General features: G+C 48.2%; 4 protein-coding genes across 4 annotated transcripts; 3 read left to right on the forward strand and 1 right to left on the reverse strand.

Annotated features, from left to right (window-relative positions):
* On the forward strand, window positions 1–2,619 carry BDR25DRAFT_352001 (uncharacterized protein; the record flags this gene model as incomplete). Its single annotated transcript, XM_033694951.1, has 9 exons — window positions 1–56; window positions 109–289; window positions 423–492; window positions 530–562; window positions 595–674; window positions 709–916; window positions 2,176–2,185; window positions 2,279–2,362; window positions 2,418–2,619. The coding sequence occupies 9 exons, from the start codon at window positions 1–3 to the stop codon at window positions 2,617–2,619; spliced, it is 924 nt and encodes a 307-aa protein (XP_033551290.1).
* Window positions 2,620–3,352: 733 nt separating this feature from the next.
* On the forward strand, window positions 3,353–4,523 carry BDR25DRAFT_122148 (uncharacterized protein). Its single transcript, XM_033683716.1, has 4 exons — window positions 3,353–3,492; window positions 3,551–3,613; window positions 3,663–4,400; window positions 4,471–4,523. Exons 1-3 carry the CDS (start codon window positions 3,407–3,409, stop codon window positions 4,345–4,347), a joined length of 834 nt encoding a protein of 277 aa, XP_033551291.1. The 5' UTR covers window positions 3,353–3,406; the 3' UTR covers window positions 4,348–4,400; window positions 4,471–4,523.
* A 343-nt stretch (window positions 4,524–4,866) lies between these two features.
* On the forward strand, window positions 4,867–6,024 carry BDR25DRAFT_352004 (uncharacterized protein; the record flags this gene model as incomplete). The annotated part of the gene is made up of 10 exons (XM_033694952.1): window positions 4,867–4,922; window positions 4,978–5,093; window positions 5,119–5,173; window positions 5,208–5,225; window positions 5,256–5,328; window positions 5,353–5,419; window positions 5,452–5,473; window positions 5,512–5,607; window positions 5,641–5,931; window positions 6,012–6,024. The coding sequence occupies 10 exons, from the start codon at window positions 4,867–4,869 to the stop codon at window positions 6,022–6,024; spliced, it is 807 nt and encodes a 268-aa protein (XP_033551292.1).
* A 5,551-nt stretch (window positions 6,025–11,575) lies between these two features.
* Window positions 11,576–12,447, reverse strand: BDR25DRAFT_122155 (uncharacterized protein). The gene has a single exon (XM_033683717.1). The coding sequence runs from the start codon at window positions 12,314–12,316 to the stop codon at window positions 11,774–11,776; it is 543 nt and encodes a 180-aa protein (XP_033551293.1). The 5' UTR covers window positions 12,317–12,447; the 3' UTR covers window positions 11,576–11,773.
* Window positions 12,448–12,744: the final 297 nt, after the last annotated feature.

Raw genomic sequence — 12,744 nt, forward strand, 5'->3', positions numbered from 1 at the left:
ATGAAGGCCGAACACGGTGTTGATGAAAGTGAATTTCGTGAATACGGACTTTGGCGGTGAGTATTTTTAGGTACAGCATTACGGCGAGTAAGCCTTGGCACTTCTCAGGCTCCAGCCCTACAATATGCGCTCTCGGTTGTGGAACAATATAGCTCGAAATAATTTGAATCAATTATCCGTATTTGAAAATTTAGTTGGCAATGTCAAGGAGAAGATAACAAAGTTGAGCGAGCTAGATGTGAGGGAGATAGATTTCTTGGCGTTGCAGATGCAAGTAATACTCCAAATTGTGGAAGTACTTAGCCCGGGAAATTTGGATTCTTAAACCCTATTGATAGAAATAAAGAATTAAGAATAGACATGATGAAAGTACTCGCGGAAAGAGTTACTACTGAAGGGAAAGTGACTTCATGAATGAATAGAGATTCTACGAAGACCAATGGACTTTCACTCCAAGAGCAATGAAAGCTCACTGCCCTTTCAGGAGCTATAGTCCTTGGGCTTTTAGTTCCAAATCCCGAATATTAAGCGCTTAGTCCTCGTACTCATCCCGTTGCGTTGCGTTGATGACACTAAGGCTGGTAACAATCACAGTCAAGGTGCACTTCATCGGAGACAACTTGTCGAGGTGGTTGTTCATTATTGATGTGAGTGGAATTCGGGCAAATTTTGACGTGGCTACAACCGATGACCTATCCCAGAGATAAGGCTGACGTGTTTCTACAAAGCCGACTGAAAGTTGTTCTTGGCCTATCTACCAAACGCGGTGCTCTCATTTCGGGTAAGTGCCTCCAGCCATATCTTCCTCACAGGTATATGACGGGTGTGACAGTTTCCTTAGAGTGTTTGAGTATCAAGAAGGAGTTCATGTTCCTAGCGGCGACCAAATATATCAAATCGATATTGCTGCGTAGTCGTGCATCTACCTTGCACTTAAGGGCTAGAGCCCCGACAAGACTCAAACCCTTGAATCATCTAGTAGTTATGTAAGCAATATTAGAAGAAGTGTTTGCAGTAGTCATGCATGGCTCACACAACAGTTACATGTTGCCAAGACCTACCTCTTTTCTTGCATATATAGACCTCTTAGTTAACTACTATCTTTTTAGTTGTTATTAAGTTAAATACTTTACTAACTATTAAAGTTTCTATTACTTATATATAGAATTTTATAGCTTTTATACCTTATTAACACTTAAACTATAGTTTATAAGTAACTAATTTTCTTTTATATTAATACTATATTATAAGTTATCCTCTAAGTGCTTATACTTAGCTACTATATCTACTTATAGTACTAGATAACTTTTACTTAATATACTAACTATTAAGACACTATTGTCTTATAGATTAAACACTTTACTAAGATTTATCTAAACTAACTACAGTACTATAGCTACTAATTTTACCTTTTTAAACCTCTTTACAAAGCGTTAAAAAAATAGAGTAAATTTATATATATCTCTATTTAGGTTTCAACTCTTTTTAAAAATGTCTTACCTACAACAGGTTAAAATAAATATTTATGAAATGTAATTAACACTTAAGTAGCTAATCTATATAGTAACTATATTTTAAAAGAGTTAAACTTATAACTTAAAGGTAAAGTACATAGCTAAAGCTAGTTCTAAGACGCTTTACACTTAATTCATTTTTTAATACAACTTAACTACTAGAGCAGCTAGAAGCAAGCTAAGAGAGTAAGTTAATTATATATAAGTAGGTAAATTAGCTTCAGCTCTTAACTTTCCTCTAGCTAATGTAGTAGTTGTAAGGCCGCTAGTCCTTACAAAGCATAATGCACTTCAAGGCTAGAAGCTGCTTGTACTACAGTCCTTACGCGCGACAGGTATATATACTATTCTGTACGCAGATCAACTGTTGGTTAATTATTCGTACCTTTTTAAGGTTTAAGCAAAATTGTAAATGCAAAATAGTTTAAACCCTAGGTAAGCTTCTATTTAAACAGCAAGCTGTTAGAGGTTTGTTAAAATAAAAAAGTACGTTAGTTAAGTAAAGAAAATTTGCCTAATAAAGAAGTTGAAAAATACTAAAGCTCTAACTATATCTCCTTAGACCCTCTAGAGTTATTTACCAAGCGTAGCGTGGCATAGCGCTGTGCTAGGGTAATTGGTAGATATTATCTATTGCTGACGCACGGTGCATCTTGCAGAGGGTATGACTCGTGAGATAAAGACACTAAGCACCTAAGTTATTAGATGTGTGCAGCATTTAAATACATTGATTAAACTATTAAATTGTAAAGTCGCGAGGGAAGATTGAACCAGAAGTTCATTCCATTCGCCTTGCTGCCTTGTAGCATTGCCATTAACATCTTCCCAGACACTCACATTTGCCATACGTTTCTTTAGATCTGCTGTAGTCTAGAGGAAGTGCGAAGATGCGCATGAATGAAGAACAAACCAAATATATAGCTCCTCTTCCCTCATCCCCACACATCTCTTCTTCATTCCACTTCTTCTTCATCCAACCTCTCCTTCATCCAACCTCTCCTTCATCCAACCTCTCCTTCATCCAACCTCTCCTTCATCCAACCTCTCCTTTATCCAACCTCTCCTTCATCTAACCTATCATTCATCCAACCTCTCCTTCATCTAACCTATCATTCATCCAACTTTTCTCTATCCATTCTTACCACTCCCCTCGTATTGCTCTAATTGTTTGTGATGCCCATCCCGTGTCATGGAAACTGTGTGCCTATCAACCTCCGGAGTTCGTATTAGGCCTCAATATTGTCCCTTCGCGGTTCACCCACCCAATTTGGATGATAAAAATAAGTTTGAATAGTTCTTTTAGCATTTGGGTGTAAGGACCAGCACTCAGTTGATCGTGCAAATAAACCTGTTAAGACTGCCGATTTTTTAATAGATAATGCGTATTGTTGCGATTCATGGATAGCAGCAGCCATAATATCCGCCACAATTTGTTTTGTTAGATCGATGGATTAACGAGTGGAAACGCAGAGCGCTGGAAGAGGGTATGGGATGAGCGGATGACGGGAATTTGGGAAATAGACCTGACTCATCATTGTTACGAGGCATTGAGCCTCTTCATTGAGGCTATTTTCCATGTTCGCGAACACGGGAGTCATGGTTTACTCATCAACACCAGCCACCCAAGAGACCAAATCTGAGTCTCGATGAATAGTTAGTTTTCGGGTATATACCTGGGAATATAGAAAATACAACATCAAGCCGTTCTTCAGCCTGCGTACATCGAGGGAATATGTCACGTGTTACCTCCAACTGGGTTAGCGCACAGCAGCATCACAGAGCCGAAGTTCCCAAGCCACCAAAAACAAAACTCTACCATTACCTCACTTCCATCATTATTGCTTTCCCACTCACCTTCAACCCATTTCGGACTTCCATCTTTCAAGGACAGGATGGAACTAATGGGTTGCCGCGATATCCCTGACACCGCTGGCCTCGAGCGAGAGCGGATGATCGAAGCCGAACAGGAACTAATTCAGTTCGTTTTGGCCTCCTTTGCGCTCATTAACTCGTGCGAGTACTCATCTCTTTTGCAGAGCCATCCAGAAGTATCGAGCCATCAGCAGCGATTCAATTGAGCTTCAATCGAACCAGAAAGTGTGAGTCTGCGATATCTGCTGTCAACTAGGGACGTACTAATTGTTCAAGGATCCTAAGCGAAGTAGTGACAAGCTATGCGAGAGCTTCCTGCGCTCAAATCTGCGCAACTATTTTTACGAATTTGCCTCGAGAGCTTCGCGACCAGGTGTATGAAGAACTTATCCGGTCCGAGGATCGCTTTTTTATGTTTTACGGCAACCCAATATTGAATTTTCGCCGCTATCATTATTGTAACCCGGATTTTGTCGGCAAGGCATTTGTTGCAGAGTTGGCCGAGACCTATTACACAGCCGACCAAATTTGCTTTGACAGCGATTCCCTTGATGATTTGCAACAATTGTTAACCCAAGACACGCTTTTCAAGACAGAACTTATTCCGGGAGATTTGATACGAAGAGTCAAAGTCCTCATTTACCTAGAGGAAGTAGAAGGGGCAGAAGGATCAGTCGAGGGCCTGCATTCTAATATAACCGAATTCTTGGAGGATCTGGCAACCATCCGGAACAGGAAATGCCAAATCCAACTGGAGATTCTAACCACCACCCTCGGTGGGCAGCCCAGTGATACTGAAGTAGTGGCAGTCTTCGCCCCGGGCTTGGCCACTCTCTGTGCAACAGGCTTCCACGTCAGCCTCAACGGTAATGGCAAAATTCTGTTCCCTCTCAAAGGAACGCTGGTAGAAGAGCAGTTGAAACCTTTTTTGGACGATGACAAGGTTCGACAAACCTCCTAGGCGTCACGTCCACTGAGTGAATCTATCATTACAAATGAAATGTTGGAGGATAGGTAAGAGCAACACGGGCACCGACGCGCCTAAGCAGGCTTAGATAGAAAGCTAACGTTCAATACACTACAGGTTCTCGTTGACAGAGCACTTCGCATATTGATTCCCATTGCAATCCAACCAAACCTTCATCGCTAAACAAATCTCACAAGAAAAATGGATAGCGTCGACGCCTAAAATCAACCCTGACGTTGACAACCCTTTTTAATAGAATACGGTGGACGTTACTCTTCAGTATTTAAGATATCTAGGACGCTGCCGAGCTTCTGGACAGCAAAGGTTGCGCAAATACTCCAGAGTGGTGGACAAATGCGGGAAAGCTGGGCAATTAAAGAGGAGCTTGACCACCGATGGATGAGGGTTCGCTGCCATGAGATTTATGTAAACAAAAAGGGTAGAGAGAAGGCGGAGAACGAGGATAGGGAAACACATCGTCTTCCTCAACCTGCTAGTAAATAAACAGTATAAATGGAAGTCTCGTACGGAGCCCCATGCCACGCGAATCGTGTCTTCCCTCCAGACAGGTGATCACCTCCGGATCTCATCACTAGTTATTAAGTGTGATTTCCTCCACTTAAGGTCTACCCCATCAGGCAGGAACTCTAGCGACGTTTCTCCAAGCAGCGCTCGTCAAAATAGGGCATCAACTACACATGCCCGATACCACACCATCCAGTGGCACACTCTCCATCTTAGTGCATCTACCCGCGGATCATTTAGCGAACAGCCCCATAGCCGACCTCGCCGTACAATCAATCCGCAATTCTAAACCGGCGTCCGTTTCTCTCTGTGTGGTAGGCAGGAATGAGAGATCACGGCACCCCACCGTAAATCTTAAACCACCCTCCCCTTCCCAGGATCTTCACCACCCCAAATCCTCCTTACCCTGTAGCGCCTTTTCGGGGCGATCGCGATTCACCAACGCCTGACGTAGCGAAGAGGGACTGGCTCTAGAGCGGCGGCAGTCGTCCACCAATAATTGACACGCACTGGATAATCGCTTCCACTAACGGAAAACGACGTCGCCTACATTGCCCTGGTCTGGAACCCCAGTCATGTACTCGCTAGAGCCGGAGTGACATCCTTGCAGCGAGCGAGTGAACGCTAGACTAGCGAATTGTCCTCTGCTGGGGGAAACGTAGGTGTTACAAAGTGCTCCATTGAGTTGGCGGATGCGGCGTTCGGTCAGTCGGCTGTCCTGGGACTAGGGTGAAATGAGAAATAGAGAGGCGCACGCATTAGGGAGACTTTGTGGCTAGCGCGGTCGCCAATTGAGGGCTTTTTAGTAAGTTTTGGGCTACAATCGGGGTGGTGGGAACGAATGCTGGTAGGGGATATGCAGAAGCCGGCGGCAAAAGTAGCATTGAAGGCGGCGAGGACAAGCAGAAATCGATCAAGTGAACAGCTTTCGGAGTGTCGGAGCGGGTTCAATTCTATCACTACCAAGGTTGCGGTCATCGTAGTCAATGCCAAAGACGCAACGGCCAGGCAGCGACCAGATCTCCTAGGGGTGCCAAGGAGCCTCCACGAATCGTGTCCTAGTCTCTATTATTTTCGCTATTCTAAAAATCCATTTTGATGGCTCATTTATCATTGGCCGCATGTTCATGAAGAAACGACATCTGAGAAGAAAGGTAAATTTCTAGCATATTGCTACAGTCACCTCCAATTATTCTAAGCCGGAAGGAATTTTCTGCGGCAAAGAGTCAACAAGTGAATGAATGAATGAATGAAGAGTTGACAGATAGCCACTCGTGCCCAAAGATTCGCACGGCGTGCAACGAAATTTAATCATCAAGGCAATAATTACTAGCCACGCAGAAAGTGGCGGAGGAATGTGCCAACTCGGAAGTCATATGCTTATTTCATTACCATGAAAACGACCTAGAAGAGGGTATATACGGCGTGAATACTGTAGCATTTTTTCGCTTTCCACCCAACGCTCCCTCCAATCGCAACTAGGAATATACTTACAGAGAAACGCCGCGAAACGCTTCACGCCGGTGACGATGTAAAGGTATAAATTTGCGAAGACGAGAAGTCTCAGGGGAGAATCGATCAGCGCATGCCTGGTGCCTCCCTTTATACCATGCGTTTCCGTGTACAGGACTAATGCCAGCCTGGGTGCGCCGCGCGCACCGGATGATTTTGAATATCAGAGCACATCTCTTAAACGCCGCTTTCCACGTCCGCACTCTTCCTGATCCTAAACCCGGTACTTACTCTCTCAACCACAGGTATAGGCACCACACCCACACTCCCATTCACACCTCCATTCCCATTTAACCCGCCTCCACCACCCGCTCCATCTCCCTCTATCTTCCTCACCCTCCCCGTGCTTACAGTCCCCCGACTCGTAACCGGCAACAAAGCGCCTCCCAAATACCCCGATTCATAACTCCTCCTACCCCTTGTACTCCTGCCGGCCGAAAGCGCCTGCTCTAGCGCGCGCATATCAACTGAATATTCGATGTCGGGATCCATTTTATCTCCGCTGCTACCACTCCCAACACCGGGCTTAGATTTATGTTCTCTCCTGCGCCATTCCCTCCAACGTCTCTTAAACTCGCGGAAGAAATCGCCGATAGCGTCCAGAGACACTGCGATACCAATGAGAGGTAACGAAATCGCGAAACCAATCCCAAACATAAACTTGGCAACATACGAAAATGGTAAGCCCTGGTTTCCGTTTCCGTGCTGGAATTCCTGGATGTTGATTGTGAAGATTGCGGCGATGAAGGAGAGGGGTAGGAAGATGATGGTGACAATGGTGAAAACCATAATAGTTTGCGATTGCCTAGCGGTTCCAGCGGCTTGGTCGCGAGTGAATCGGGCTTCAAAGGCATTAGCATGTTTTTGTTTTAAGTCCAAGAGATCTGTTATCGATTTGTAAATGCGCTCGGCTTGTTTATCCATGCGATCGATATCTTTCAGATGCACATCGATAGTTTTAAGTTGCTCCCGAAACCGCTTTTTTAGGTCTGTTTGGCTTTTGTGCTCTTCACGATAGATGTCTGTGATACTCGATTCTAGGTCTGGTAGTACGGAACGCTGGTCCTCCAGGACCTTCGCGATCATGTTCAGCTCATCACGTATATCCTTCGTTTCGGCAAGAAGATCAGTTTCAGACCCAATATCCAGCAACTTATCCACGAAAAGCGGTGCGTGTATCGGTCCGTCGTCATAGCGGAATTTTTCCTCCTTAACTGGAGGGGATTTGAGTGTATGCGCGTGCGAGTGCCCAGGGCTGGAGTGGCGATTTAGGTGCTCTATATTGCGGCCCTCGGCCTCCAGGTGTTGGGAGAAGCGGTTCGGACGTCGGTGGTGTTGTAGCCATGCTGAGGCTTGCGCAGATGCGGTGTTGAATTCTTTGAACAGCAAAGTTTCACGATCGGTCGCGTCTCCGATCGAGGATTCGAACATATCCAAGAACTGGTAGTCTTCATCGCCCATGCGATGTCTGTCAAACACGCCCGAACATCTACTCGTTATAATAATGGCCAGATCGTAGACGCTACGCACAGGGTCCCGGGTCTTAGAGTTGATGTCCTCGATGATGCCATCGAGCACATTGAGGGGATCGTTTTTGGGCTGCTGCCACCGTTGTGGGAAGGACGTCACAATTAGGTCTTTACCTAGGATCCACATCCACAGTTGGTCGACCATGAAAATTTTAGGATCTACGCCACTTTCCTCGGCGGAGAGGCCTTTGGTTTGGTAGCGGAAGACCACTTGATCCTGGTCGCGGGATTGCGTGTCAATGTTATGGTAAAAGAATTGGTCGAGTGTTCGTCGTACATGGAGGGAGACTGTGGATGAGGTTAGATGGGCCCGGAGCAGCATTTCGTCGTATGTGGTGGCGCGGTGTAGGGTGGGTTTGACGGGACGCCCATCGTGGCGATCCTTCTCTTTAAGTTTCTGGGCGCGGCCGATGGCATCTTGCATTTCCTGACGACGGCGGTTTGTTTCGAAATGTAAGTATGGCATGAAAGTGAAAATATTACCCTTTGCTACCTGTGTGGGATCTTTTCGCCCTGGACTGCCAGGGGATCTCAAATGCTTGTGTTCGGGGATAGACTGACTAGTCTTCCGTCTTGAATGATGATCAGAATGCCGGGTTGGGGTATCAGTCCCCCCAGATTTCCCATGCTTGATGTTGCTCGCCTTCGGTGTCTTCTTCATCTTCTCTTTCCCTTTTCCGTGTTCTTTACGCTCCTTTCCTGTCCCCGAGCCTGATCCTGCGGTCCAGTCTGTCTGATCTGTGCCTTTTGTGTTGGTCCTTGCAGGCGTCTTTGGGGGTATCTTCTCTTGAGCGCCAGCCGTTGTGTCAATTCCAAGCCCAGAGCTCCCATTGATGATTATCTGGGGTGCAACCTGCTCGCCTTCTGTCCCTGAGAAATCGGAGTCATCAGCATGTCTCGGCGCCCTGGGCGTGCTCTGACAAAGCGGTCGCATGAAATGGGAATGAATCTGTTGCCCACGGTGTTGATGGCTGAATGACCTCTCCAATGCCTTGAAGCCCTCAACATCGCTTGCACCTTCCTCGATAAAGGCCTTCGTGAGGAGAGCCTCCACCCAGGCCATGTTATTCGCGGGAAGGTGTATCCATCTAAAATTGGTAGCCTTTGAGTCCTTGGGTAGAATTGTGACCGCCGGTTTCCGAGGATTGATGGTGTCACGGCCATACAACAACTCGTATACTGTCCGTCTCTTAACCCTGTTCTCGTTATGGAAGTTCCCGAAATCGACGATGGTCGCATTGAAGCCATTGCAAGCGCCCAGGGCATCCTCACTCAGCGATTCAACGTGGTTGAAAGGCGCGAGGGTGCTAACAATATCCTTCCTCTTGTTCTGTGCTGCTCGGAGGAATGGCGTGATGCCGAACGTGTCTCTTGCCGCACGCTTCAAATCTTTGCGCTCGAGCAGGCACTGGACGACCTCGAGGTGTCCGGCTTGGGCAGCAACATGCAGAGGCGTCATGCCGTTCAAGAGCCTTGCATTCAACTCCGCGCCGGCCGCCAGCAGTGTCCGCACAATATTCACGCTCCCGTGTTCGCAGGCATTATGGAGCGGGGTCCAGGACCCGTCGCTCTTTGCTTTAATGTCCGCGCCGTACCGCAACAACAGCTCCACAATATCATCTCTCCCATGCGCGGCCGCCAAATGCAGACTCGTCTTCTCCCTTATCTCAACCGCATTCACATTCGCTCTCGGCAGCCTAGGTCTCATCAGCAACATCTCACACAACCCCCTCTTCCCCGTGACCGCCGCCCAATGCAACGGACTCCTCTTCAGCTCATCCTGGCCCTCAGGCCCATCAATGGCGACACTCTGCCTCAGCAACAACTCAATGACATCCGCACCCCAATTACAATGTTTGTCGGCTGCGAGATTATGTAATACGTTGCGCTTCGCATTATCCCGCTTATTAACATCCGCGCCATGTCTCAGCAATTCGTTCAACACATGCCAATGATTCTTCCACGCAGCAGTCATCAACGCCGTGCGGCCCTGCTTATCACAAACATCGACATTCCCACCATACTTCACGAGCAGCTTCACGACGGCGACTAAATTTTTCTCCACTGCCCGCAACAACGGACTCAAGCGGCCGCCTGGCGTGCCATCTGGCTTTGCGCCGCTCTTCAGCAGGTATTCGGCGACATTCAGGTTCCCGCGTTCGCAGGCACGCGTGAGCCCGATGCGTAGTAGGTGGTCTGAGGGCTGGTTCCTGGCTTTCGCGGCCTCAATTATGGCGATGACGTCGGAGAGATTGTTGTCTTCGACTGCTTTGAGCAGGCGCGGTTCAGAGCGCACGTGGTGCTCAGAGTTGCCGCCGTCGCTGGACCGGGAGGGGGAGCGCGCCATGTTGGGCAGCTACATGCTCGTTCAACGGCTATCGTGGATCGGGACTGTCGTCGTCGCCGTCGTCGAGCGTCGGACGTCGATGTGCGCGTCTGCGACGTGGGAGTACTGTGCAAACGGATGCGCAGCGTTGCGCAGGCTGTCGAATCTGAATCACGAGAGATGGCAGAGTCTTCTAGAAAGAAAAAAAGACCGCCAATGATCAAATTTGCTGGTTGCACGGTACGCTCTCGCCGCTCGCCCTCGTTGCGGTGGAGATTGTCATACACGGGCCCAGGGCGCCACTCGAAGATCGACTCGGAGCCAAGCCTGCAGGCTGCTGCATTGCAGTGTGCAGCATCACGTGCATAAGCTCGCACACAAAATCTCCGACAGCAATTTGGTCGTACATCTTCCCGAAAATGTTCCGCGTCCAGATTGACGGCGTAGAAGAGAGCGGTGAGTGGTGCATGGTGAGAGTGTTGGGACGCCAGACGAAGTGTTTGACGTTCAAAGAAGCTTTCCTGCCAACGCATCAACCGGGTCCCCGATCTGGGGGAGCCACTGCTGAATGACTAATGCGAAACACCCACTGCATTGATAGACATTGTGAATACCAACGGGGAGTTGGAAGTCCTAGAGACTGAGTGACAATACCCGTCTAAATAGCTAGTATACTCGGTGCGCCGCCTCAAAGTCCCAGCCGTAGATTATTCCACAACACAGCCCAACGCAATGCCACGGTACCGTCCCTCAGATCAATTTCAATAACGCCCCTAAGGTGAAATTAACGCGCTACACTAGGCGCTTTGAGATGGCCGCCACGCCTCTCACTCCCGTTTCCGCTTCCAAAATCCCGGCGCAATCATGACTGGGATGGATTCTAGATTTTCCCACAGCACCATTCTATGCGAAGGCCGACTCGTCAATATCAGCACCACTTTCCATGACTCTCGCGATCCTTGGCCATGAAATACCCCAGGTTCCAGAGCTGATGATAGGAGCAGTCAACCTGTTAAGTTTCCATGAAGAACGCGAGCATAGATACAGGCCAACGTCCAGGAAATTCAATTCCGACTCGGGCGGAACCAACACCTCGCGAATTCGAGCAGCTTACGTAGGTGGTGGGGGTTAGGAGCGGTCAACCCAATGCCATGCCGGCAGCAATTACTTCTTGAATGTCGAGGATGCTGATGGCGAGATGGTTGAATCCGTGATGATGAGAGCAGAGTTGCGGTTTCGCCGAAGCACGGGCTTCTTCAGTTGATGATACACAGATTGGGTGAAGTCGGAGACGAATTCTACTGTCGGGCTCCCAACACTACGCGAAGCGACTGTCGCAGGGTATTTATTTGAGGTTGGTGAGGGCGGGTGGGGCCAAGCTAGGTATGTCGTCCCTGAGTAGCAAAGACTGACCGTCGTCAACATGGGACGCAGTTTCCTAATCCGCCTTCGACATAGACATCCCCGCTACCGGCGCACACCTATCCAGCTACCCTCCCACCACCTCTTCGCATTCAGAATACATCCATCATTTTACTGTCATACTCCTCATAGGACTCTTAAACCCATCCCTTAACTCCCTATACTCCTCAACCGCCTTCACAACCACCATATGATCCTGCTCCTGCCTCAAACCACTGACAACAATACACCCCACAACCCCCTCCACCCCTTTCACAAAAATCGGATACCCACCCCCATGAATCGCATACTTCCCCCGCTCCTCACTCCCCAGCCCATACTTCCCCGCAAAAGCGTCCTCATCCCCATCAAACTTACACTGCATATACCACGTGCTATGCCCCCAGCGAAGCACTGTCGCGCGTTTCCGCGACACCCAGGTTTCGTTGTCCGGCATCATGCCGGGCATGCTAGGCGAGTGGAAGAGGGTTATGGATGAGGCAAGCGAAATGTGGATTATAGCGGAGGCGTCGGCGGTGCGAAGGGCGTTGCGGAGGATGTTTCCGATTACCCAGGCATGTTCGCAGGTAAAATGCGCGAAGGTGAAGGACTTTTCTTCTTGTGCGAGAGCTTCGAGGTCGCGCGAGGGCGTGGGCAGGGAGTCGAGCATGGCGAGAGAGACTGAGCGAATAGGGGAGGATGGGATATGGAGGGGCAAGGACGAGGATGAGATGAGTAGAGACTGTGGAAACGACGGTCAATAATCTCTATGTATATACAGCGAATGAACTCTTGGTTGCGTGATGTGAAGGCTTCATTTGGTGAGACACGCGGACTGAAACCGGAGGCCTGACGCCACGATAGCTCAAGCCACTTGTGGCGTTGAGATTGAACCGAATGCTCACCTTCCCAATCACCCACGTGAACAGCTTTACGGGCTAGGCTTTAATTTAATATTACGGATGTATATCGTATACATATCACGACTGTGTGCCCAGGACATTGGATTGATCTCGTCTACTCAACAAAGTCTCTCGACGCACTACTCCATCGTCCCGACAGCTTACCATAGAATCCAGATATATGCGACTTAAACCA

Source organism: Lindgomyces ingoldianus, assembly GCF_010093535.1.
Source record: "Lindgomyces ingoldianus strain ATCC 200398 unplaced genomic scaffold BDR25scaffold_7, whole genome shotgun sequence".
Taxonomy (NCBI): domain Eukaryota; kingdom Fungi; phylum Ascomycota; class Dothideomycetes; order Pleosporales; family Lindgomycetaceae; genus Lindgomyces; species Lindgomyces ingoldianus.